This window comes from Haliaeetus leucocephalus, unplaced genomic scaffold, assembly GCF_000737465.1.
Source record: "Haliaeetus leucocephalus isolate CR32 unplaced genomic scaffold, Haliaeetus_leucocephalus-4.0 Scaffold897, whole genome shotgun sequence".
Classification (NCBI taxonomy): Eukaryota; Metazoa; Chordata; class Aves; order Accipitriformes; family Accipitridae; genus Haliaeetus; species Haliaeetus leucocephalus.
This window is the reverse complement of record NW_010973333.1, coordinates 3,890,388-3,916,355: the sequence shown is the minus strand read 5'-3', so window position 1 is coordinate 3,916,355 and position 25,968 is coordinate 3,890,388. Positions and strand designations below refer to the sequence as shown.

The following is a 25,968-nucleotide window of genomic DNA, read 5'->3' as shown; positions in this document are numbered from 1 at the left end:
GGAAGACAGACTTGAAGATATCTTTTCTCTCCTGTTTCATTTAATACTTAACATCCTAGCTTTTTGAAAAAGTTTCACTGAAGTTCATGAAAAGGTAATCATCAGGCTCAAGACAGGGTGTTTGAAGAACAACATGCAGTTGCCAATTCCTCCACCTTTGTTTTGCCTTGAGTTATCTACCAAAGCTATTTAGCAATTCAACAAACAGGAAAAAAAAACCAAACAGTTTGAATAAATCTGAACAAGGATTCCAAAGCATATTCCATTTTCTTGGCTCCAATACACCCACTCTGGTCTGCTCACTGGCCAAAGCAAAACCACAAAAAACCTAACAAGTTCTGAATTACTAGTATAACTAAAGTCTGAGCATGTTATTTTCACTCCATTATGCACTTACACCACATTCTCTACTAGTTCAGAAGACACAAAATGAGGAAAGGAAAGCGATGAACAGAAACTTTCCAATGCTAGAATATCTGGAAACAATAGGTCTAAAGTACCTCATTAGGCCTAATGATCCCTTGAGACTTACTGAGATGCGTACCACAAGTCCACCTGATACGCCTCTCCACTTCTGTGACGGTCTACACCTACCTAGCTGCTGCTTCCTCTGGAAAGAGTTTCAGAGCCTGCACAGGTTGACAGCCGTCCAGAAGCTTGTAGGCTGCTGCCCAAAGCAACGGAGTAACAGCATACCACAAAAAGTGGAAGAGCTGGCAAACAAGTTGGACAACAGCACGTCAGCAGGTTCTCCTGCAATACTCTGTGAAATCTTTGGTCTTTACTTCAAGCTTCTGTTCTCCTCTACAAGCACCAGTGAAAGGAATTCAGAACATAAGAACAAAACTAAGACTTTTTCTTTCCTTAGAGGTCTCCCCAGAAATATGCATAACAAAATAAAAAAATCCCTCAATCCCAAAGGATTGAACTGAAGGCAGCTTTGCTGATTGCATTGTCGATTCCAAGACTGAAGGAGCCAGGAAGAGGGACATGGTATGTCTTTCAAGCAACAAAGGGCAAAACAGGCAAGCATTAGTTAGATATCGCAGAAGAAACAGTAAGTTTCCTGATGGTCCTTCTAGAAATTTTACTTTACAGAGCACCATATGTTCACTCTCTCAAACCACAGTGTAGTGGTAAATTAAATTAATTAAAAATAAGTATTCACCATAGTACCACTTAAGATATAAAACTGTACACAAATTCTATAGCTTGCTAAGACTTACTACTTTTAAGTCAACCTGGCAATCACATAATGTATCAGAATAAACTAAATACAGACAACAAACAGTGCCAGAACTGTGGGCTTAACAGAGATAAAATACAACAGTGAATTCACCACACTTCCTTTCTCTTCCCCTTCCCAAAACATTCCATCTGAAGCCTTCAAAGAAAGCAAACGAACAGATCAGGGAGGAAGGCAAAGATACAGACAGCCAACACAGTTAAAGGGACCTTAGGAAGGAAGCAAGCTGTTTGAAACAAGCCAGCCATTGGAATTTACAGCAGTATCTACATCAAGTTTCTTGAAAAATGTTTCTAGGGAAAAAAAAAAAAATCTAAATCAAATGCAGGTGTGTCAGGAATAAGTTAAAAGTGTTCTAGAGAAACAAGAATTAACTGCAAGCTTAAGAGGACTAATACATGTCAGGCTTGCAGTCTACACATCAACCTAAGATAGTTAAGGTTCTCAGTTTCAGTTCTGTGATAGAGGAAGAACATTATCTCTGTTTTAGTGAAGCACCACCTTCAGTTCCTGTTTTACCATCATAGGTCCCAATTTTTATGTTAATTTCTTCTAAAAAAAATAGCATCACCAAACAAGCTGTCATGTTTCATTGCTGCATAAGTAATATAACTTAAAAGAATAATTTAGAGAAGTGTATTGAATTTCTCACGAGATCATTGACTAGTTGAGGGTTGGAAGGGATCTCTGGAAACCACCTAGTCCAACCCCGCTGCTCAAAGCAGGGTCAGCCAGCAGAAAGGAGTAACAAGCTACAAAAGGAATAGTAAGCTGTGAGATGTTCCAGTGTACCAAGTTCTGAGACTCAGAAGCAAGCAGGACCAGCAACTAACAGACTACCTTCCCCTCTTCCTGCCCATTTTTTTAAAAGGTGGGTAGCAATAGTACTTGTACTTCATTGTGGGTAACAGAAGCTGCATTTAAGAGACCTGTATGCTAATTTTTAGAAAAGCAGGCCTTTTCTTTACAGGAGCTAACACATATTCAGTGAAACACAATTTGCCACAAGGCCATTAAGTAACCATATTTAACATATCATTCTGATACCTCATTATCAAATTGGTAAACTTTCTTGTTTACACGTGTCACAATTTGATATTTCCCAATTTAGGGCAAGCCCTTCTCTATTTGTCAAGAACCTCTTCCAGGCAATATACCAGACCTGCACTGACGAGAACAGTCTATTATTGATTCGTAACTAAAATCTATATACAGCAAAACTAGGGCATCACATAAAAAGCTTGCACTTAAAGTTTTAGTTTCAAGAGTGTAAAATGTTTAGTAAAGATGGTAAATTCTTCTCCAACTGATACAGACCTGAATCTGTGCAATAACTGTATTTTTTTAATTTATACCTACTTGTTTTGAAACTGAAAAGCCAAGAGACAGCTACAGAAAATATGTGAATTTTCTTTTATCTATCTGTATGACTTAACCCAGGAAACACCAAAAGATGTGAAAAAAGAATGTGTGAAAAGAAACAGAAGCTTCAAAGAGCCAGTTCCAAAAAGAGCAGAGATAGCAAATAATATTCAGGGACGCTATTTTTTTATTGACTTCAAGAGATTTTCATCAGGATGCTTTGGGACACATTGCTTTTGAAGATAATACATGCCAAGACTACTAAATAAACCAAAAGAGCAAGAAAGCAAATAATGTAACCTCTCTTGAAGCATGAATATTAGCATGAGTTTTTTTGGTTGGATGGGTTGGTTTGGTTTTAAGTGTTGAGTTGTATTAACTCAAATTCATAAGCAGAATTAAGGAGACTAAACTGCTCCTCCCTAGTTGTCAAGTAAACACTTACAGTCACTTGGGACCCTTTAAAGACAGTGATTTATTTAAACTGGGCCAAGGACTTTGAAATTATCACAGGCATTTCATATTATATTTCTATATTACATATTATAAAATAAGGTTTTAAACATCAATGATTTGGAGATTTTTAAAGCTATGATGTCTGTTCTAGTTTTTACAAACTAAGTCACATTAATAATAAAGAAAACACTATACTGCAAATAGAGAAGAGATGCAACACGATTCATGAATAAACCCAATGGCTTCAATAAAAACTCTTTAAGTACATATAATTTTTCAGCTAAAGCTACATTATTAAAAACCTTAAGGATATAAAAAGTTTCAGAAACCAGTCAAACAAAAGTCAAAGTTATGAAAAATCAAAATCCTCAAAAGGAAGGTATCCAGATTACTATTTTGGGAGTTCACTGGTGCAAGAGATAGATGAGAGGTTCAAAGAACTAATATAATCAATTCTCTGTCAAACCATGACAGTTCACATTTCCCCCTCTTCCTAACGTTCCCTTGGAGAGCCATTCAGACAAAAAAAAAAAGAAACATAAATAAGCAGTTGCAATACAAAATCTGAATGAATTTTTAGATGGCTATGAGTAAAATTCCAACAGAAAATTCTTCCCTGGCTACGTCATTCTTCTTTTTCCTCCAGGGAAAAATGGGTTCCAAATATCTAGAAATAATAAGCATTTTGTCAAAGGCTTTGAAATTAATCCTGCCTAGATACAGTACAGAAATAACTATCATATCATAAATGCTAAATACCTTAAGAATCCTTTTCCTAGATCTATGCAGCATTGCATGATCAGGTATCAATTAAAAAGTTAAGGAAAAGATTTGCTTGTCCATCTCCCTTCACAGCTAGGACTTCCATGCATTAAACCTCAGGTGTTGGGATTTTTTTAATTATTAAGTAGGCTTTCTATTACACAGCTAATTATTTGAACTGATTATATTAACCTTTAGAGGACAAAAACTATTAGTACAAACAAGAGAATTTAACAGCTTGTTTTGATGCTGGAATGTGATGTAAGGTTCTTTTGTGCAGCAACTGAAAAGCTTAAATAACATGGGGGATCAGATCATCCAAACCAGAATAGAAAAACAGGGTTACACAAGTATCTGAATCAGGTTCCACAGTCCTTAGAACAGCTCCTATTTTCCATATGAATTTCAAGCAATGCAAAAATTGCATTTCAGTCTCATTCCAAGGAATAATACACTTATTAGTAAATACAATCACTGAAATTCTACTACTTCTCCATCTGGTATCTCCTAAAGCTTCTGGATTCTGGCAGTTTACATTTTAAAGTAAGTCACACACTAACAAGAGTAACAAGTTTTCAGTAGAGATCTACATAACATGCAAGTGTTTCTATTCCCTTTTGCATTTTTTAAGGGCACTGACATCAGGAGTCACTGATTTCAAAGCAATTTACACAGTACGAGTTACACACTGAGCCATTCTGGCTTCCTTATTTTTCCTCTGAGCTTTGTCTTCATCCCCCCTCTACTTACATGATTCCCCCCCCCCCGCCCCCCCCCAAGAGGACTTTGGTACCATTTTGGTATACAGTTTAACAAAAGTATTTAAGCCACATCAATTAACCAAACCAAAGAATCTAAATACTCGGCAATACTAGAAACTCAGCAATCCCTTTCATAATTTTCTTCCATTAGTCTCAAACCCTTTATTACAGAAGCATGATTGTTTCCAAAACTTGAACAGCAGTGACAATTCTTTTCAAAGACAAAACAGAGTCAACACTTACTCTTCAATTACGCAGAACCAAGTAGTGCATCAGGAGCACCTTAAGTCCTCATCCAGCAGAAATAACATTCCATCCATCCTCACAGCCCACTAACCAATACTGCATACTTCAAACACTTCTGCTGAAATCATAACTGATTGCATAACAGAAGTTCTTGCAAAAGACACCTATTAAAATTACTGGCACTAAGTTACTCAGCTAATTAGATTTATAAACTTATCTAACCCAGCAGCCAGCGTTCCACAGAATTACTTGGCTAGTTTAGAGCAGTTTAGTCCCTTATACTGTTGAACTGTTCATCACAGGCATATCCTCTTGTATGCAGGAAGCAGCACATACAGATAGAATTCTTACATGCACATCTTAAAAAAATGATTCCACAGTACCATAAATGTGGAAGATAAAAAGACAAGAGTAACACTTGTAAGATCAGCAGAAAAGCCGTAGTCAATGACAGTGCGGAAAATGTTTCTGAAAAAGGAGCTAGCCAGTCTAATTAGATATACCTAAACATACTGAGTAAGTACAGCAGCTTAACATAAAGGGCTAAAACGCCACGTACTATTGCAGAGTAGTATCTGGAGGAAGAGGATATATTTACAGTCAACACACTTGGCTTTATCTTCCTACCTGCCCCTCCCCACCCACCAGTGTTTATAAACATTCCCTACCAGAAGATCTCTTTCATAAGAACATACTCCTTTTAGTCTTGATTATCAGCACCCCTTTCTTGTCCTGCATTTTGGCTACTTAACCACCTTCATGAGCATAGTTTTCCCCTGCAGTCAAGCTTCTACTCCTGATCTTCAAAGGCCCAGCTGTCCTGCACTGCTCAGCAATATACAAATTACTGTCTTTTTCATGCTACAGGTCAAGTCCAAAAAACACAGATCAATAAAGTCACCAACTTCTTCAGACCCCTTTCTCCTAGGACACTTTACAGAGATATCAACAAAGGTATATTAGAGAGGTGCATTAGGTCAGGTACATTTTCTTAAGAGTAAAGCTACACATAAGTAGTTTATACATGTGGTTGCATCCCCCTCCAGTTTATCTTCCAAGAACGTTAGATGCTCATATTTGTCCCTCTTTCAGCAGACATGAGCAAGATGTGGCACATGTCTTATTATGTTGGCACCTAACATTATGGTTGTTATTTCTTTATGGGTATTTTATTCTACTTCTAACAACTCTGTACCCGTTTCCTAGGAAGTTCAAGATATTCAAAACTAACTGAACAATTACTTCACCACCTTACTGTTCACATAACCACAGCATTTTACAGTATCACCTAGACAATGATATGATGCAAACTTCAAACACAGACTATCCAGCATGAGGAAGAAATAAATTTCCTGAATAGTAGTCAAAGTGTAAATAGAACACTTGACTAATCCTATTTTAGTTTGTGTTATACAGCACTTTCTAATCTCATATTCAAGATGACTCATTAAGGCCATGGAAAGATAGTCTCCATGAACTTATTACTGAAAACAGGTTATAGACAAAAGAAACAGATTAACTATGGAAACTCATGCCAAGACACTAACACGAAGCAAAACCACATTTACTAACTGGTCTTATACGTTAGTTATAACTAATGTATAAGTCATTGCATGACATATATGTCATACAATGACTTGGGAGTATGTTACCTTGTTTTTTGATTCTTGTATTTTAAGCCGAACATAGTAATTCCCTCCAATACTGCCTGATGTTGCAGCCAACAGGGAACATTTGAGATAGTTTGTATTTGATATCTAGAAAATGTTAAGGTAATTTATTTGCTTTAGTAACTGCAATTAATTTTAAAAAAAAGAAAAAAAGTAAGTTTTGCCAAACTTTTTCTATTTAAAACAAGATCAACAGGCTTCCTTCACTTCTAAATTTATTACTCATTTCACTGCTAACCTGCAACATAACTGCATTATTTGTGTATAATCCACATCACACCCCTCTTTAAAACCTAATCAAACATCCTCTCCAAACACCAGGGCAACCCCTGAAAAGTCTGCAGACTCCTCCAGCTTCTGAAGTAGGGTTCCTGGAACAGGTGCTGTACATGAAATACAATACTAATATTTAGCAGATAGCCACATGATAAGGAGAGAAACAGGCAGATACAGTACCTGGAGCTTGTCTTAACCCAGGTTTTGACTTCCCACAATGGTACTCTTTTGGGGATCATAATCAGGTCTTGTACAAGCACAAACTCATTAAGCAAAACATACAGTTCCACAGACTGGACAAGATACACACATTCTACTCTGTGTAAGTATTCTGCGGTTGGATGGATTAAAACATAAATACAACACAATTAAAAGAAAGCTATTTTCAATATATTGCAAACTAGAAGTTCTAAATAAAGTCAGAAAAAAACTAAGTAGATTACTTGTCTCCTTTAGGGTTTAGTGAACTCTGACGTGCTTGCTGATCTGCAGAGCACCTGATACGCCAGCAACTCCAGAAATCTGCAAGTACTGAAAAACGTGCTCCAGGATTTATTAGTAGCATAAAGTCAAATTCCTCCTCAATTTCACTTACTTAAAGCATTTGAAAAAGCAGCACTGTGGTGAGGGAGTGTTTTGAAAAAGTTATGCCAGATTTCAGAGTCCTGGTAACGCTCTTTAAAATGACTTATTAGTGCCCTGGTTGCAAATGTGACCACACAGGCATGAATCAAGCTGAACTGTCGTGTTCTCTTTTTTTACTACAAAGACAGTTCAGAGCAACTCTGGTAACAGCATTTACCTGACAGAATTGGAAGGGGAAGCACAGGAAGCATTTCACATCTTTTATTCAGAGTCCTTTGCTGGCAGCAGTAAAATTGAGAACCTGGTAATTTTAAATGCTTGCTACTTGCCTATTTATTCATTAGCAACAGCTAATGGACTTATCCACAGACACTCTAAGAGGGGTTATCATAACAGAAGACATCTTTCCTCCCCTGAGGCAGGATGTGACTACCAAGGATGACTTTGGGAGGAGCAGGGAAGGAGGCTGCTAAATGCCATCTCTACTCCTGGTACCTGCAGCATCCTGCAAAAGGACAAATGACATTCTTCAATTCCATCACATAACCACTAACATTTTTATGTTTATAAAGAAGAACTCGCCTAGAAAGACCTACCATGTAGCCTGATGTACAACCAAGCATTTGAAAAATACACAAGCAGGGACAAGAGAAAAATCCAACTGCTGAAATTTATTTCTTCTTACCTCACTGGCGCAGCTACCGCTTTACTCTGTACAACTTTAGTAATTCTTCACAGCTAGCTACCCTACATGCACTCCTATAATCAATTTAATTATTTTGTGTTGCCAATAAAAATTGTTGCTACCTAGTGTGTCTTTACAGGATTTTAAGCTCACTCTCAAATATTTTGTTAAATAGGCACATAATTTTAAAATTTTAGAAAATTTAAACATCAGAAGCTGCCTTCTGAAGACTTGTTTAACATTTAAAGCATTTTTCTTCTTTTACAGGACTCCTGGATGTTTGCCAGTGAGGCTCTAATGCCAGTGCTATAGCATCCAAAATGCTATTTTAAGCCATTGCTGTTATGACCATTACATTTTTCAAGCACGAGAACAGCTTCCTGAAAAATAACGATTGCAACTAAGTGTTTTTGTTGTTAATGAAACCTTAAATATCTTGCTTCTGCTTACATCTTAATTTCTGACCTATGCTTCAACAGAGTAAGGCAGTTGTTACACTTTTCCCTACTTTAAAGGTGCAACGACCTCTAAACTTTTGCTACTCCATAAAGTCAATAACACATCATTGCATCCCAGCTAGCTTTTAGCAGCTATGGGATCAACTGCGATCATTCACATTTCTATAAACAACAGTCAAGGGTATGTATGGCCGCCTTCTGTATGTCTGTTTTTCCATTTGACTGGATTAGTTTCCTCTCCTGCCCTCACACTTCAATACTATTTTCAATAAAGTTTAAATAAAAAGAATTTTAAGTTTTAATTTATTTCTAGTTGGGAATAAGAAGGTATGGAGCAGTACCCTGCCTTCAATAGTTGCCAGCACCAACCACTCCAGAAGTCACTGAAAAAGGTGAAAGTAGCAGCTACAGCACATCTATCTCAAAGATGTACTTGCTTCCTGGGAATTAGCTAGAAGTAGTCCCAGAAGCTGAAGCCAAAAGTCATTTAATTTGTCATGTACTATTATAATTCTGTATCATTTCCTACATAAACATACACGTGTCCACATATTTTTTCCTTAAAATGCTGTTAATTTCTAGGCCTCCACAGGATCTTGTGGCAATGAGCTCCATGGACAAAAACCTTTCTTAAAATTAGCCAAAGCAATTTTATCCATGTCCTCTTGTTCCCAAATTATTTGAGGGGACATAAGGTTCAGATCTTGTTCTAAACTAATTCTCATTTATAATTTAAAGTACAAAAAAGTGGATGTGTTATCATAGCTTTAGGCTCCTTATGAGTCATTGTCTCAATCAGAAGTCTGACAGAGGTTTACCATTCAGCTTTAGAGATTTGTTTCTTGGTTTAGGTATTGCTTTGTCATTTCATTTTGAATTCCTTCTAATATCTGTAGATCATCTTTAGTCATTTTAAAAAAAATACACCACCACAACTGAATTCTGAGATATTGTAGGACAGGCTCCAGCAACACAGCAGGCCTTAACTCAGTAGCTTTTTGTTTTCAAAGGCTCAAGTTAAAGCACTTGTTTAATTTACATGATGGACTTTCTGGGCTTTTTATCTGTCCACACCAAAACCAAATGACCATTTTGGCACATTTGGCAACAGACTTGGAACTCTTAAGCATATTAATTCACCACAGTAATAGTGATAAGAGTGGAAAATCCTTAGGAACGCAAAAGTGACCAGATAAGACACTCCACTGTACTTGGAGAACGTACATGTGAAGTAAATTACTCTTATTACATCTATTACTTATACTTCTGGAAGGTGCTGGCCTCAACAGTTAAGCATCAATTAACACAGTCGCTTCCAAGGATATATGGCATCCCCACAACACTCTAGTCATACTAGCCAGACTCTACAAAACCCACTCTAGCTGGCCAAAAGCTTCTCCACTAGTCACTTCTTCCTATGGCAGTGGGCCTCTGGCCATAAGCCATCAAGAGGGAGTAGAGAGAAACTCTTATATCCCCTCCCAATAAATTATACTGAAGTTAAGAGAAGCACATACGTTTCTAGATACCTTTCTCGTAGAAGGCTAAAGATTCAGAGTCTCCATTGCAAACTGCTCCAAAATGAAAACCTCAATTCAGGATTTTCAAGTTCTCCACTTCACAGGGCTCTATTCAGCTTCCTTCTTCAGCAGCTCTTTCTTCTATTACTGTTATCAATTAGTTGATTAGGTGAATTAATGCAAGTCCTTCAAGAAGATCAAGCTGCCAAGTCAACAGCAGCCATCCTGACATTTTAGGTGTTCATTGTCATGTTTCGAACATGATTTTTATTCAGTTTTAGTTCTCAGAAAAGCCAGAACTGAAGAGACAGTCTTAATTTTCATGTTTCATGTCTGTGCAATCTTAATTCAACCCACTAATGTCAATATGCTTTACAGAGAGAAAAACTGGTTACCTCATCAGAAAAAAAATTGCAAATCTCTTTTCAGATACTGCATTTCAAACCATTTCTTACCAGTTTGAGATTACAAACAACCTTTGTTTACCACTTAAGGACAATCTCACAGAAACTTGTCACATTCACTGACAGACACTGTAATTAAATAGTATTCAGACATGGCTGAATCTTCTTTCATAAAGAAAAAAGCCTATTTTTCCTGGCAATTATGTTTGGTACATTTCTTTTGTTGTCACTTTAGGCAGATTAGACTACCAATGGTAGTTACTCCTTTTAACTCTTATTCCTGAAGCAAAATGTAGATCTTTCCAGCAACCTCACGATTCCTGAAATGGCTTTGTTTCTAAATCTTGCCTCTTCATTAGAAGCAGACAACATTAAACAGTGGCTGAAAACATGCAACTGATGAACAAAAATTAAAGTTCCCAGTGTTCACCTGTCATGCTCTAAGTATTTTGCACAGGGACAACTCATTTTAAGAACTTCATTATAGAAGTATACCTTAGGATAGAGTATATATTTAGTACATAAAATGCTACAGAAGATAGTTGTTTTAGATTATATGATTTTTCATATTATAGTTACATTTTTAAAAATACTGTCCAAGAAAGTTGAAGTTTTTAGTAGAAAAGGCATTGTTTAAAAAGTTCAAGCATAAAACTTACAGAAGCTCTACATACACATATTACAATTTACTACAGAAAACCAAAACTTACGCCTGAACATTTCTGAACACAGATCTCAGCACCAAGTTGCCTATGCCAAATTGTGCAAAGCTACACGGCAATAGTATTCAACGAATGCAATCTGTGTGACTGTTCTAGTGATCACAGTAACAAAAGCACGGGAAGATTTGTCTGCATATAGACTTAATGCAGAAGAAACCAACTTTCCTCTTAAGTCACAGACAGCAGGTCTAGCACCTATCAAAGTACTTCTGTTCCAGAGCTATCTGACAGCAACTTTGAGAAAGTAACTCTAAAGAGTAACTGTAAATTCACCGAGTTACAGGATTTTTAAAATCCAAAGAAGAAAAAAAGAAAGTTTTGGACTTTGGATAACTGCATGGATCTTACATTGATCTGACTTGATCATCCATCTAACATAGTATGCAAACTCCACCATTTAACAAAAAGATATCCCAATGTTGGGGGGGGGTCTTACAACATAAAAATGAATAAAACATTTTAGATACTTGTAAAATGTGCATGTTCCTGAAACATTAAGAATAGTTTAGTCTATCATGTTTGGAGGTTGGAGTCGGAAGGAACTCTAAAAATAAACTTTAAAAAAGCAAGCTTCCTTAAACATTTCTGCAATTAAAAATTATTAAGAGGGAGGTTTGCATGGCTTTCTTAAACACTTTTTAGGTCAGTAAATACCAAGACAATGCTCTATTTTAAAATATCTATAAACACTTCACACAATTTCAACATGCTTTACAGAATTCTTTGGAGGACTGTTTGTGATACTTTCAGAGAAAGCACTTTTATCCAATAACTTCACAGGCACTAAAAAAGCATGTTCTAAATATTTTAAGTATTTGAACAGTAAATATACACGTTAAAGACTCCCAGAGATTGGATTCTGATAATCAGGCAAATGGAAAAAGTAAAGATAACTACTACTAGCCACAAATGTCTGCTATAGTATGTTAATATTTTTTTTCCCCTTCCACAGATCACAATACTCTCTAGAAGCTGAAAATTTCTTCATGCAAATCATCTTCCATTTACATGTTAATTTCCAATGAAATAAAAAGACTGCTCAATTGCTTCACCATGTTCCAGCATAAGCAAGCAGCACTAAGAATCCACACATCCCAAGAGCAGAGTCAGTAAAACCTTAGAAAAGAGGCTAACCCATGCTTTCATGACAAAATGGTGACTTGAATAATTTTCAGTGCAGTAGTATTCCAGAGATGGTGTACTTCATTATTAATAAGGTACATCTCTACTGGAATATACAGATTACTATCCTGCTTTGTTGCTCTGTTTTTTTATAAACTACTAAAAACATTTAAGATTCTCCCTGCTTTAAAGCATCACTGTCTTAAAATCAATTCAGAAATTATATGGACATGAGACAGCAAGTCCTTTAGGATCATCTTTTCTGCTCTTTGTTATAAAGCAGCCAGCAAAGCGGAGCCCCAGTTCACAGCTAGGCCTTTTAGCTACTATCCCATAAATAAGAAGAGGCTGTATTGCCAAGAACTACATATACTTGGCTCTAACACACGCATGCCTGATACCATTTCAAAAATTAAAATCGCTTTCCCCACCAGAAGAAGAAAGAAGAAAACCAAAACCACCATCATAAACATTTCACACCTTCTTTCCTCCCTCTTCTCTCTCCAATCAAATACGCGCACAAGAACTCCTCTTTTTCACAAGCAATTACAGAATTGGAAGGAGTCTCACAAACTTGGAAAGAAAGAAAAGAACATGGAGGCACATGCACATCCTGCACCAATCCCTGAGTATTTATGAGTAACTTGCCATTTCACCCAATTTAGGATATTAGGCCTCCTAAGGAAACACTTGGCAGTGCAACTTGCTGATCCATTCTTAACATAATAACCTCATTCAATAGATTAAAGAGGTACATTTATACCTTGAATTCATTTGAGTGTTACAGTAAATTATTTAACAAATACTTAAAATATGTAGTCATTAACTCATGGTTCCTTTTATTTTATTTTCACTTGGTCTTATTTTGTAAGACTGCAAGAAATGAAACTGTAAAAGCAGCAATTGCTCCTTCTCTCACCAGCAGGTTTCTTTACAGGGGTTTTTTTGCTGGTTTTGTTTTAGGTTTTTTTTTTAATAAATAAGCTTTATATGGTCTTATATACATGTATACAGATACACAGTGTTCCAAATTTTAGACCAAAGAATTTAAAATAATTAATCAAGATGTTTAGTAGACATGTCAGGTTAAGGCCAGGTCAAGATTTTCACTAAACAGCTTATAACATAAACAAACCATAATGCTGAATATAAACTAATTATTACTACAAAACCCTTCCTTGCCAGAGTTCAGAGATGCTCAGAGTTTGAGAATCCTGTACCACAAGTGACATCAAGGGACAATGAAAATTAACACCACGTGCAAGTTTGACACACACAACAATCATGAAACATCCTGAGTTGTTCTGCTTCCCCTTACATGCCTTTCTATAGGGCAGGCATTGCTGCATGAACCCTCACGAAATCCTAGAGGAAACAAAAGCATTCCCCTTCTGTCAGGCTCAACCTATAACTAAGAATTAAAATGCTGTTTATAGTCCACAGACAATACAGTCCTCAGAGAAATACAGAATCTTTTCACATGGTACAAAAATACATTATGATACTTTGACATACACATCCAGTAAAATTACCAAGCTGAAAATAATCTTCCAGGAAATCTATAGAAGTTATTTTTTTGACTATGCTTATCCCAACTCAGTGGCAACATAGGCCAAACAAGTCACTCACTATTCAGAATCCACCCAAGAAATTTTTCCTTGCTCTTCTTTAAAAAGAGAAGTATTTCAAAATTGCAGTCACAGTAGAAGTCAAAGCAATCATATGTGAGTTACTGGGTTAGTTTTTAATCACAATCTTCCTTACTAGCTGTAACAGCACTAAATACATAGAAACACAAATTTAGTATGGTTACGTTTTGAATTCTTTGATTTCTACAGCTTCTTATATGTAAGTTAAGACTGCCAGTCATCACCTCTCTCATCTCTACACAACTGTGAGAGTTGGGTGAAGTAAAGGTCAGAGGAAGCTTAAAAGGCATTTAAGTTTGACAGGGATTTCATCCCTCTACATTGCACAGGGAGTTCAAAGTTACCAGAAAAACATTAAAAGTTACTTCTATACCATACATTTGTTTATAATAATTTAAAGGAAAATACCATTTCTAAACAAAGCACAAGCAACTCGCAACAGATACTAAATTCAGAAACGAAACACTTTATGCAATTAAAGGAACTGCTTACTAGATATGTAAGCACCAAAGAAGATTAACACTTAGTTACCAATAACTAGGACTGTTATTGACCCATGAGACAATGGATTACAAATAAAAGATCAACAATGTCTGAAAAAAATAGTGTAACTTACATTTGATTTGCACCTTCTGATCTTACAGGAATGAACCAAGTGTAACACTGAGGATACAGAAATAAGCATACACTAATAGCCTTGTGCACTGAAATTACCTTATCTGCGTAACTCATCTTTAAGAACTACACCGCAGTATAGTAGTAAAAAAGCTATTATTAAATGCATTAAGACACTAAGACTATTATTGAATGTGTATCCACATCAGTACTGTCCCTAATACTTAGCACAGTACTTTGATACTGTTGCTTAAGCAACTGCTGGAAAAGTTCAAATCTTGATTACACACAAAGAAATCGGAGCCCTGAAAAGTTTCTGCTGGATATCCCTGCTAATTACAACAACCAAAAAGACAGACATACAAACAGAAGGTTGGGCAAGTACTTAAGTCACACACAAGCTCAAACAATTTGCCCAGCCAAGTGGTTTAGCACACTTAAGCAGCAAGTTATAAAACACACTACAACCAACTTCCAGTTGGTATCAAGTCTATACCTTACTAGAAATACTGTCTACTTTTCTTTTTTTAACAGATCGCAGGCCCATCCATATCCTTCGGTTAAGTCTAAACTTACAGAAGACCTTCTGCTGCCTGTTTTAACAATTTATAAAACCGTACTCCTCCACTATACTCAAAAGAATGGGTTATTCAAAATCATTTGAACAGATGATCAAGATACCCCATAAGCTTTATTAAAATAAACATGAAGCACAGATTTCTGAAAGTTTCCTTGAGAAAAAACAAACATCAGTGGTACCTGCATTTGTTGCTCTTCAAGGACTACAGTCAACTTCAAAAATGTGTTAAATTTCTAATCCTTAATGATAAACAAAACCTCAAACTACTTTACTTCCTACTCTGTTCTTCTAATGCACTTTCAAAATTCTGTATCCATTTCAGTTTGTACAATACCTACAAACCAGAGCAAGGAAGGCTAATTATAAAGGTAGTTTGTTTAGGTAGCTGTTCTCTGTTGAACAAAGAAAAGTTACTTTGACTATTCTGGACCATCGCTAACCCTGCACTGCAAGAAAAAATATAAACTGGGACAAGAACTTCAAGCCTGAATGCCTATAATACTTAAATATATGTCCTGATTGCCAAAAGTACTCAACGTATGAAGCTTCACCAATACTAAGCACCTCAAAAACAGTATAATAAACACTGAAACATGAAGAAAAAAACATTTAAACACATGGCAACATGCATTGGGCTAAATGCCCAAATATAGACATACCTACATGTGAATTTTTCCCACTTAACACAGTGGTGAAAGCTTGACTTCATATATGAAGCACATATGGAACAACACTTCAACTGAAACATATTCCTATGTTTATATAGCCCAGTTTAAATGTTTTTTAATAATTCATATAGCATTATTTTAAACTTACAGTAGTAATGTTTAGGCTCAATGTACGCTTTCTCTAATTTTAAATATTATGATAAAAACACTAGTTAAATTCTGGAAAATTGCTAACTGAATTAAAAAAGGTTAAAACAACTTAGATGAAATCAAGACACATAAGTGTAAGTTAAGACTGTGGAGTAGAAAAATACTGAGGAATACTTTCTGACATACAAAAAAAATGCCAAAATAATTTTAAGAAAGTCTAGTAACAAATTAATTGCTTGAAGAAAAATAGTGAACAAGTTTACTGTGACTTTTCTGCTCTAACGAAACAATTGTTCAAGATTTTACCTTGCAAGTGTAAGAAATTTCATAGCATTGAACAGGTTCAGTTAAAGCATAACATTGTATTTGAACTATGATGAGTATCATTCTTAACCTCTGCATGGCACCAAAGTCGGAAGTTCTCATTTAGTAGGTACTAGCAAGTCATTTAGTCCATCAGGCAACCAACAATGATAAAATATCTAACTATCATTGGCAATACTCTAGAGTTTACATGTATGGATGGGATCATTACAATCTCTGCCTGCCAAACATTTATAACCTCTCAGTCTCCCTGTCAGGAAAGTCTATCTAGCTTTGGTGGAAGATAGAGACTTTGCATGTAACTGCAACCACAAACCAAATCCTGCTTCAAACGCTGATAACGCATAACAGGTGTTTGGAGGCTTGCACAAAATGAGCTGTTAAGCTTTTCTACACCACAACTGACTGTAGCACAACTATCTTAGTTAGCAAATTCCAAAGGCAGACCAAGAGTTAAAAAGTGTTGCAAGACATTAGAGCCAAAAGGATGACCAAGTGCTCCAATTTGATACCATAATTATGCTGCACTTCCATCATGCAATTCGTAACTCCATGAATGCTTTAGAACAGGTTAAAATAAAGTGGTATCTCCAGTCACTCAAAAGCTCTCTCCATCTTAGCTTTAGGCTATGGTTTCTTGTACAATCACACAGAATAAACTAGTTCCTTATTTACCATTACCATGAAATAATTTATTGAATAATCTCACCCTTAGTCCCTGCTTAGTATGCTGTTAAAGCATGATTTTGCTTAATAGCATTGCCTTTGGTGGCCTAAATGCAGTAAATGAAAGGTATAGGTCCACTTTTAAAAAAGTTTTTAGTCATTTGTTAATGTATAATACATATTACACACAGCACATTTTAGTCTCATAAATTAATCAAGAATAGAAAAGAACCAGTGCGTTAAATCAATGACAACAGATACACAGTACTCTTTTCTTTTTTTACGTTTCACCTACACCAAACTGCAAACCCAGATCACAAATCATCCCCAAAAAGGTCATAGCAAGAATACACTTGCTATTATTACAGATATTCAGGTGTGCATAGTTTCTTCTTCTAAAAGACTATACTAGCAATACTACTGTTTACAACTTGACCTGCTTCCGAAACTGGTAGAGACAGGTCTGAAAAAGCTTTTTTATTACTCTCTGTAAAGTGAACAGCATTATTACAGGGGTTTTTTTGTAGCATAGATGTGCTACCTGTATGTCTTTTTATTTACACTTAAGCAAGACACATTAATGTTTCGGGGTGGTTTTCGTTTTTTGGAGCTTTGGGGTGGGGTGGGGTTTTTTTAATTATTTTCCCCTCCCATCCTCCTAACTTTGCTAGCTTACCACCAATTGTTAAAATCATTACTCTGTTGTGGCATTATCTAGATCACAGTAACTTGTAAAGGCTGAAACACTTCACTACCACTACACAAAGTGACAAACAGATAATTCTCATTTCCAGATTAGCCTGTAATGTAAAGAATGCAAATCACCAGACAGTAACATTAAATATTTTAAAACCTTTTGTTTGTTTTTACATACACACACATAGATGATTTTAGTCTGCTTATACACTGACAATTACCAAAGAGCAGCCAAAACTGCAGTGCTAAGGAACATTTTCTGGATATCACCTTATCAGTTGGAGAGACATTTCTCAGCATCTGCAACAATCTTCCTTATCTTAAGGGCTAAATTACGCCTTTTACAACCCCCTGAAATCTGTTGGTTCTTCCTGTCTTTAAAGACAATGCAATACCCAGCACTGTAGCAATCCTTAGTTCAAAGCATATCATGGCATGCAGAAAATGCATCTATAAAAGACACCAGAAAAAGGTCCATCCAAACAGGTATTGCCACCTACAGCTGGCCAGCAGACATACAAGGTGCAGACCCTATATTCCTCATTGTTCTTTACTTAGAGCAGAGAGCTAAGCTAGTTCCGCCAACAGTAGGTATTTTATTTCATCAGATGAAATGAGAAGCTGGACTTGTCAGCACGACACAAGAGCAACCACATTTTCTTTGCCAAAGCGCTCCCTTTTTACTCATGTGACTTGCCATTACTGAGGGTAACTAATATTTTCAAGTTCTAAAAAAGTCAAATCTTCAATTTGGCTGTTTATGGAAGTCAATCTCCTAGAACTCAAGTTATGCAATTTTCAAATTGGTGGCAAGACTCTGAAGCAAGTTTAAAATCTGAAAAATGGAAACCAACACTGCCCCTAGGATGCAACAACAAAAAAAAAAACATAAAAATCTACACTAAACCACCATAAATCCTTTGTTGTGAAGTATCTTCTAAAAGTATCTTCTCCCTCTTTCATCAAACACAGAAGCAAAACTCATAGCAAATAAAAAACCCATATAAACTCTAAAACAGCTTACAAAATAAGTATGCAAAACAGTTACCACATCAAAAATAATGTTTTAATTGAAGCTTCCAGTTCTATTTTAATGTTTATTCACTACTGCTTACTAACATCTTCAACAAGTATTTATCTGTAAAAGTCTCACTTGTACCTGATCAACCTTCCTACTACATACTTGCATACATGATGAAAATTCACCCAATCTCCTGACTGTACTAGTTACTACTACCAGAGATACTCAAAGGCTGTTCACAAGTCTTCCAATTCTCACACTCAGCTTTAATCTTTCAGCCTCTCCAGACTTAGTAACAAGTCAAAATGTACATCCTATACAGAAAACACTTCCTCCACTTTTTTTCCCCCACTCTGTCCAGCTGTAAAGGGATCTTTTAATAAAAATGCCTCTTCAAAAAGAAAATCATGAGAGTGTCAGACAATGAAGAGTACTTCAAACCTCTATGTCAGTTTTATGTGTTCATCATCGCCTGCTCCTTTCTCTTTTGCTTCAGTGTTGGATGAAATGCCCAAACAGGTGAAAATAAACTTGCATCAGACTAAAGAATGAAAGCAACTCTACAGGAAATGCTGTCAAGGACAGGGAGACAGTTTTTAGTTCTCTTTCATTCACAAAATCTGCTTTTGAGTAATGGTAAACAACAGTTCAGATTAAGTTATTTTTAAATTCACTTACAGCAGCCTTTCTAAATGCTGTAAAATACACTGATTTCTTTAAGTTTTCACTTTACAGGTAATTTTTATACAAGTCTGTACAAAATCTTATTGCAAGCATTCATAGCATACTAAAGCATTGTCTAGAAAGATGTAAAACTGATTTTGCAACACTAAGTATAAATACACAAAAGAATTCACTGCAATATAAATATGTATTTTTCCATACTTAAGTTTCAAAAGCATAAAAAATAGAAATCCTCTTCTACACTTCTAGAGATGAGATACTAAGCTCAAAAGACCATGTCTAAAATTGACAGGATTTAATAACTGAACTGAGTAAACCGAGGTAACTGCTGCAAATCCAAGAAACTATATGAGAATCATGCACTAGAACGAGTCCATACCATGATTCAAGCTAAGAAAAAAAAAATACTTAACCACAAAACTGGCCTGCATTTTTGTAGCTTGAAATATTAGAAGAGATGATGAATCTACCAACATACAAACACCTATGGCATACACAACAGGCTGAATAAAGACTAGTCAGAAGAACTAGGTGTGGGGTGGGGTATTTTGTTTTGGTTTTGGGGTTTTTTTTAATACAGAAACTGTAATGGTATGATTTGTATTCTCTTTAATAAAGTGTGCAAATTAATTTTCCATACAGCATTCTGCCAAGCAGTTCATTTTTAACATCTCTTATTTCAAGACAGAGAGAAGATTAACAAAAAATAAAAAATCATGCATACTGGGGGAATAAAGGTTACATTTTCAAAGAAGATACACTCCAAACTGTCTATATTTAAAAGGCCATGCCCTGATAACAGGCATAGAAAGAGCTGCAAATGGTGTTCTAAAAACTGAACAGGGCTAAAGACTTACAGATACTGGCATGTCTTTAAAGGCAATTATATACAGGTTTAAGGAAAGCTGGGAGTTAATCTAAACAAGGTATTACATGGGTCAGATGTTTTTTTCAAAGGCACACTAAATGGAATTTTACAGCTTCTTCACTGGCCCAATTATGTCATCACTTAGTTCTTTCTCCTACCTTTTCCCTTGCCAGGTTTAGAATCTCTTGGGATGTATTGATATAAATCTTCAGTGATATATGTTTGCATGCACATGACACAGAGAGAGAAATGGGGATTTTATACATACATATTTACAGTATACCTGCTTCTTAAATGTTTATGTACTTTCACAATACATTACTCTTCACCTCCTGTAAAAGGAGGGAATAATCTAACAAACAGGCAAAAAACTCTCAAGAGAACTCTGGTTAGAGACATCCGATGGCCAGAGAAGTGAAGAGCCAAGCAGAATGACAGCGTTATCTTGCACTACCTTTAGTGAGTGATGAGGTCTAAGCTCCAGACTGAGAGAAGTTCCAGTCAATATGACAATATAAATAAAACCTTGCCCTGAGATCCCCTGGAAGCGGAAACAGAAGCAATCTCACTAAGTTTTTAGTGTTACAGACAGATACACAGGGAGAAGCGCTACTGTAAATTATCTAGTTGTACACAAAAGTGACTTGACCACTACTGCCATGCAAAAAACACAATTATTTTTGGTCTCCATTTAAGAGAGTCATATCCTGCTCTGTATAAAGAATCTAAATGATTTTCCAACTGCAGCTAAACAAAAGTGTAGTCTACCTGGAGATGACAGATTGAACAAAGACGCAACGTGCACGGGAGAAGAAAGGATATGATCTTTGCCTAGCCAAATAACAGAGGAAGAAGGTATTTCTGGCTATTGTTACCCTGAGGGATTTAAACATTCTGGAAAAACTACCAATCATGACAAACAGCTAACATATGCTCTTAAAATCAGGGTACAGTCACATGCTAGATGTCATTTTCCAAAATACTGAGTATCACTGAGATATCTCTTACTTAGCTAAGATCCCCTGAAAGCTTAGGGGGTTTTTTTTTTATTGGTTGGTTAAAAAAAAAAAAACCTCACAAAAAACAAAACACCAAACACAAACAGAACCCATGAAGAGAAGGATTAGTGTCCTGGTTTAGAAAGATCGAAGGAAGGAAAACCAAAAAACATTTCTGAGAAAATTGACTGCTAGTAGCATAATGGTGACACCGTGGGCTTTAACACCTCAATCTGTCTTCTACCACCTTCACGTACTTACTGACTAAAAAACATAATCAGAATGAAACAGTGTTGGAACTTGTCTTCTAGCACTCCTGGAAGACAAGCTGCTACTCATTATAGCTCTCTGGCATCTTAGAAAGATGTGATGAAAGCCACTAAGGCAGTCAACACCTCATGATCAACATAATCAGAGACTGCTGATAGAGTTAGTATTTTCAATGTTAAGAAAAGACTCCAACCTCTCCCAACAACCCATTTTATTAATTTTTTTTTTCAATAAAGTTTGGCCACTGATATTACTCCTCAATTAAGTTATGGCACCAAGAAGATAAATTTAAGTACTTCACCTCCCATTGCTATGGCATTTTTCCCACCTTGTAAGCGTTTAGTGTTTTGTCTCTTCACCTGAGTCTCAGTATTTCTTTTCTAGCATTCTTTTCTGTCCTCTCCCACGTTCTCAAGGCAGGTTATCTACCTTAAAGTTACTTCTCCCATTAACGTAGCTTCGTCTTAGACAAGGAGTTCTTTGGGAGAACCACCACAGTCTTCCTGTCCATTTGTAAACGCGTATCACAAGAGGTCCTCAATACAGTGAGGAATTTCCACACATAATTAATATCAAACAATTACACATTAAAACTGCTGTTCAGATCACTTCAGCCTGTACATGCAAGGACCTTTCACAACTGACACAGCTTCTCTGCACACAGCGTCAAAGAAATGAGACTATTCACATGCACGTGCCATTAAGATCAGTCAGTGGTCACTTATTCCAAAAGGTGAAGGTGGGAAAATGTGCAGTTTCTTACTCTGAGTGCACAGAATCGGTGTACCAGATTCAAGGCTCGCCACCCCTCCACAGGCCTGAGCGGCTCTCACAATGGAGTAACGCTTTGAAGCAAAACCACCAAGACCAAAAGTGCCTCAAGTTCAATTTAAAGAGCCACAATGGTGTTGCTGAACCTCCCTTTTCCCACCATACTCATTTGCCTACAGCGTCTCTTGGCTGTCAAAAAGAGAAGACTTCTTACATACACCACAGGCTCACAACTGGTTCAACCTGAGTAAAGTTAATACTTGAAAAAGAGAAGCTGAGGCAGGATGAAGTCTAGGCTTGTGGAAAAAAAAAATCTACCTAAGAATAAATATTAATTATTTCAGTATAATAAATAATCTAAACTACAATCACCACTAGCATACCCACATTCCACAGTATTCTTTTGTCTTCCTCTATACAATGGGAATATACACACTGTCACAGATTGTTAAACACAATTTACCCACACAGTAGTTTCAGAGCATGATCAATACAACCCACCCCCTCAAGAGAAAAACAAGTATTTTAATATAATACCTACACACGCTGGGACCTGAGAAAAGAAATATTTGTAATTAGACGAACACATCACACCGCTTCATTTCATAGGATGGCTGTAACAAGACCTGCAAGTTAGTGCAAATCGAACTATCAGACAGTCTATCTTTTAATAAAGTTACAGGCAGTCTTACCTCTCATCCTCACCATCTACTCCGAGAGGCGTTGTCAATGGCAGCACCTTCAGCGGAAAGAGGGAAGCAGAAGATGGCACGTTGCTGCTACCACCATCTGAAACGGCTGATGCTCCAACGCCACTCTCGCCACCGGCAGCTTGAGGTAAACCCACTAAGGAAGGTTCTGTGGGGCGTCTGCCGTCTTCAGTTTGGCTTACAATTGACTGAGCTAGTGATTGTGCAGGGAACTGGGTAGAGCTTAGCGGTATCTGCTGTGGCACACTCTGTGCCACTGGCATACCTATACTTGTTGATATCAAGGGAGGCTGACTAACACTTTGAGCCAAATTCCCATTCTGCACAGCCGGAGCTTGTGCCATACTCTGTGGCTGTCCCAAACCTATAGAAGCAGAAGGTATGCCAGGAGGCACAGCTGAACCAGCTTGACTTGGTGCAGGAACAGTACTAGCAGAAGGTATAGGGCTAACCGCAGGCAGCTGCTGGCCAGTCATCCCTTGGACTACAGATTCCACCCCTTGTGCCTGCGGCTGTACAGGTAACAAGGTGTTTTGCTGAGCAATGACCATTTGCTGAGGAAGGCCTGAAGCGCTAGCCTGCAATCCCTGCTGCATTATTCCTGTCTGCACAGGCTGCACTACTTGTGAAGATGGAGGAGCAGCCGTTGACGGCATAACTGGAGGTGGAATTTGGTTTGCAGCAGATGGTGGTTGCACCACAGCGGCTACGCTTCCTTGCTGCCCAACATTCAGCATTTGACCACTGGTACCTACACCTGGTATCGCTGCTGGAGCATGTGCAACAGGCTGAGCCGGGGCAGCGGCTGGATGTGCTTGTACTGAAGGCTGCATGCTCTGTGCCTGGGCAACAGGAACCGGTTGCCCTGCTCCCACCCCTGTAGAACTAGGCTGCATGGCAGGGGCTGGAGTTTGAAGGATCTGCTGATGTTGAATGTAGTCTGGCATAGCCCCCGTAACGGAGTTTTGGTTCACCGGCTTAACGTGACCTGTGGCCATCTGCGTAGGAACTGTCTGTTGCTGCTGCTGTTGCTGTTGTCCATACTGCAACTGCTGCTGCTGTACAACTGGCAAAGTCTGCGCCGGCTGAGAATACGGTAGCTGCTGTTGAGCCATACTTTGAATGGCAGGTTGCTGGTGGCCCAGGGATGGGGATACACCTAGGATATTAACTGGGGCTGGCTGAACCCCAGTAACAGTGGTTAGACTGGCCTGTGCAGGAGGTTGGACCCCTGGCTTCTGCTGTGGATAGTTTACTTCTTGAGAATGCAGCTGGACTTGTGCAAGCTGTGATTGAGAAACACTCTGTGGTATACTAGATGCTGGAATTGCCGGAGGAGCAGCGCTGCTAAAATCCATCTGCTGCGGACCCACACCTTGAAACGCTTGCTGCTGTACCACAGTAGGTGCTCCCATTTCTCCACTTCCCACACTTTCTGTATAGTGACTCAGTGTGCTTACATTGCTGCTAACAGAACTCCCACTGGTGCTCTCCCTTTCAGAAGTCACTTCAAGCGGGTTTTGTTTTATCGTCTCTACTGCTTTGTTTACTGCTACTCCTTCTGAAACCGCAACAGTGTTTTCTTTATCATAGAATTCAGTGCATGTCCATCTACCTTTTTTGAAAGGTTCAGAACTAGAATCTAATTTTACAACCCTAAACCTTGACGTGCCAGATGCAGGCTGCTGCTGGCTTGATCCCACTGCCATTCCTGCAGCTGGATTAGGAACATTGTTAATGACACTAGAGGAAGCACTCGTACCATTGCCAACACCACTCAAGATACTCACATTAACATTGCTGCTAGTTCCAGACAAAGCATTTACGTTACCAGTACTCGTGATGTTGCTTAAATTTATAGTACCAAGCATGCTGCTTGCCACGCTAGAACTACCGCCACCCATATTATTTAAGGTACTAGTTCCAGTAGCAGGACTTACACCTAAATTGCCAGGAGTACTTGTAGTGCGGATATTAGACACGACAGGTGCTGGGGAACCAGTGGATGATGCAGCAGAAACTGGTGCAGTTGATATAACATTGTCAGAGCTTCCAGTTGTTGATAGTTTCCTAAACGATGGACTGGGCGGTGGTCCTCCAGAAATTGGGGCACTGCCCACCCCAGGATGCGATGGATGATGGTGTCCATGATGGTGGTGGTGAAGATGGTGGTGGTGATGAACGTGATGAGGGTGAACACTTCCATTGATCACAACACTCTGCTGTGGGTGATGAGGCAGAGGAGCATGCTGCTGAGGAATATGAGGCTGGTTAGGAGAAACAGCCCCTGGAGTCTCTGCCTCTTGGAAGTTATTTAAAGTCTCTTCAGAGGAGCTCCTCTCAGGTTCTCCCAAGTCAGTGGCCCTGGATAAAGAAACATCCAAGATTTCTGAAGACGACAGGTCTTCAGTGTGGGACTCATCCAGGTCATCGTAGCTTTCTGTATCTTCAGCTATGCTGTTATTAGAGCTCATGCTAGCTGATATCTGAGCAGGGGTCACACTGGTAATTTGGAAGCCACTTTTCTTTTTCATTTGAGCTCCAGTCTGTGCAAGAGGCTGTGGCTGGAGCTGAGACTGCGAGAGGAGGTTCAGGCTTTGTGGAGGAGGGGGTGTCGGCTGTGGACCCGCTGATGAAGATGCTGCAGGAGATGGAGGCGGCGGCTGGACCAGCAAAGGCGGCTGATAATCCTCGGCGGAGAGGGCAGCGCTCCCAACGCCGGTACCTGGTGCAGTGGGAGCAGTAACGCAGCTGCTGCCGCTGCTACTGCTGCTGCCCCTTCTAGGAAACATTGCCGGGTGCGCCATCTTCCTAGCACTAATGTCTGCGGCTGAGTCAGGCTGGTGCATTGTATCGGGTGTATTTTAAGAGTGCAAGCCCCCGGTATGGAGAGAGACAGACACACACACACACGGTTAGCTTTGCGCTCACGGCAGGGCAGAGAGACACCACGCACAACCCACCCACCCACCCCCCCTCCCCGGCTCCCGCAGAGCACGGGCTGAGGCGCCTCGGCACCGCCG

General features: G+C 38.2%; 1 protein-coding gene across 5 annotated transcripts in view; it reads right to left on the bottom strand.

Annotated features, from left to right (window-relative positions):
- TSC22D1 (TSC22 domain family, member 1) overlaps positions 1-25,829 on the bottom strand; it is a 93,868-nt gene extending 68,039 nt beyond the window's left edge. For all 5 annotated transcript variants that reach the window (XR_775386.1, XR_775384.1, XR_775387.1 and 2 more), the window contains exon 1: positions 22,928-25,829. Coding sequence is in view for 1 of the 5 variants with exons in the window: in XM_010583414.1 (XP_010581716.1) it covers positions 22,928-25,794 (2,867 nt within the window). In the remaining 4 variants the exon portion in view is untranslated. The remainder of the gene's footprint in view (positions 1-22,927) is intronic.
- Between the last annotated feature and the right edge of the window lie 139 nt (positions 25,830-25,968).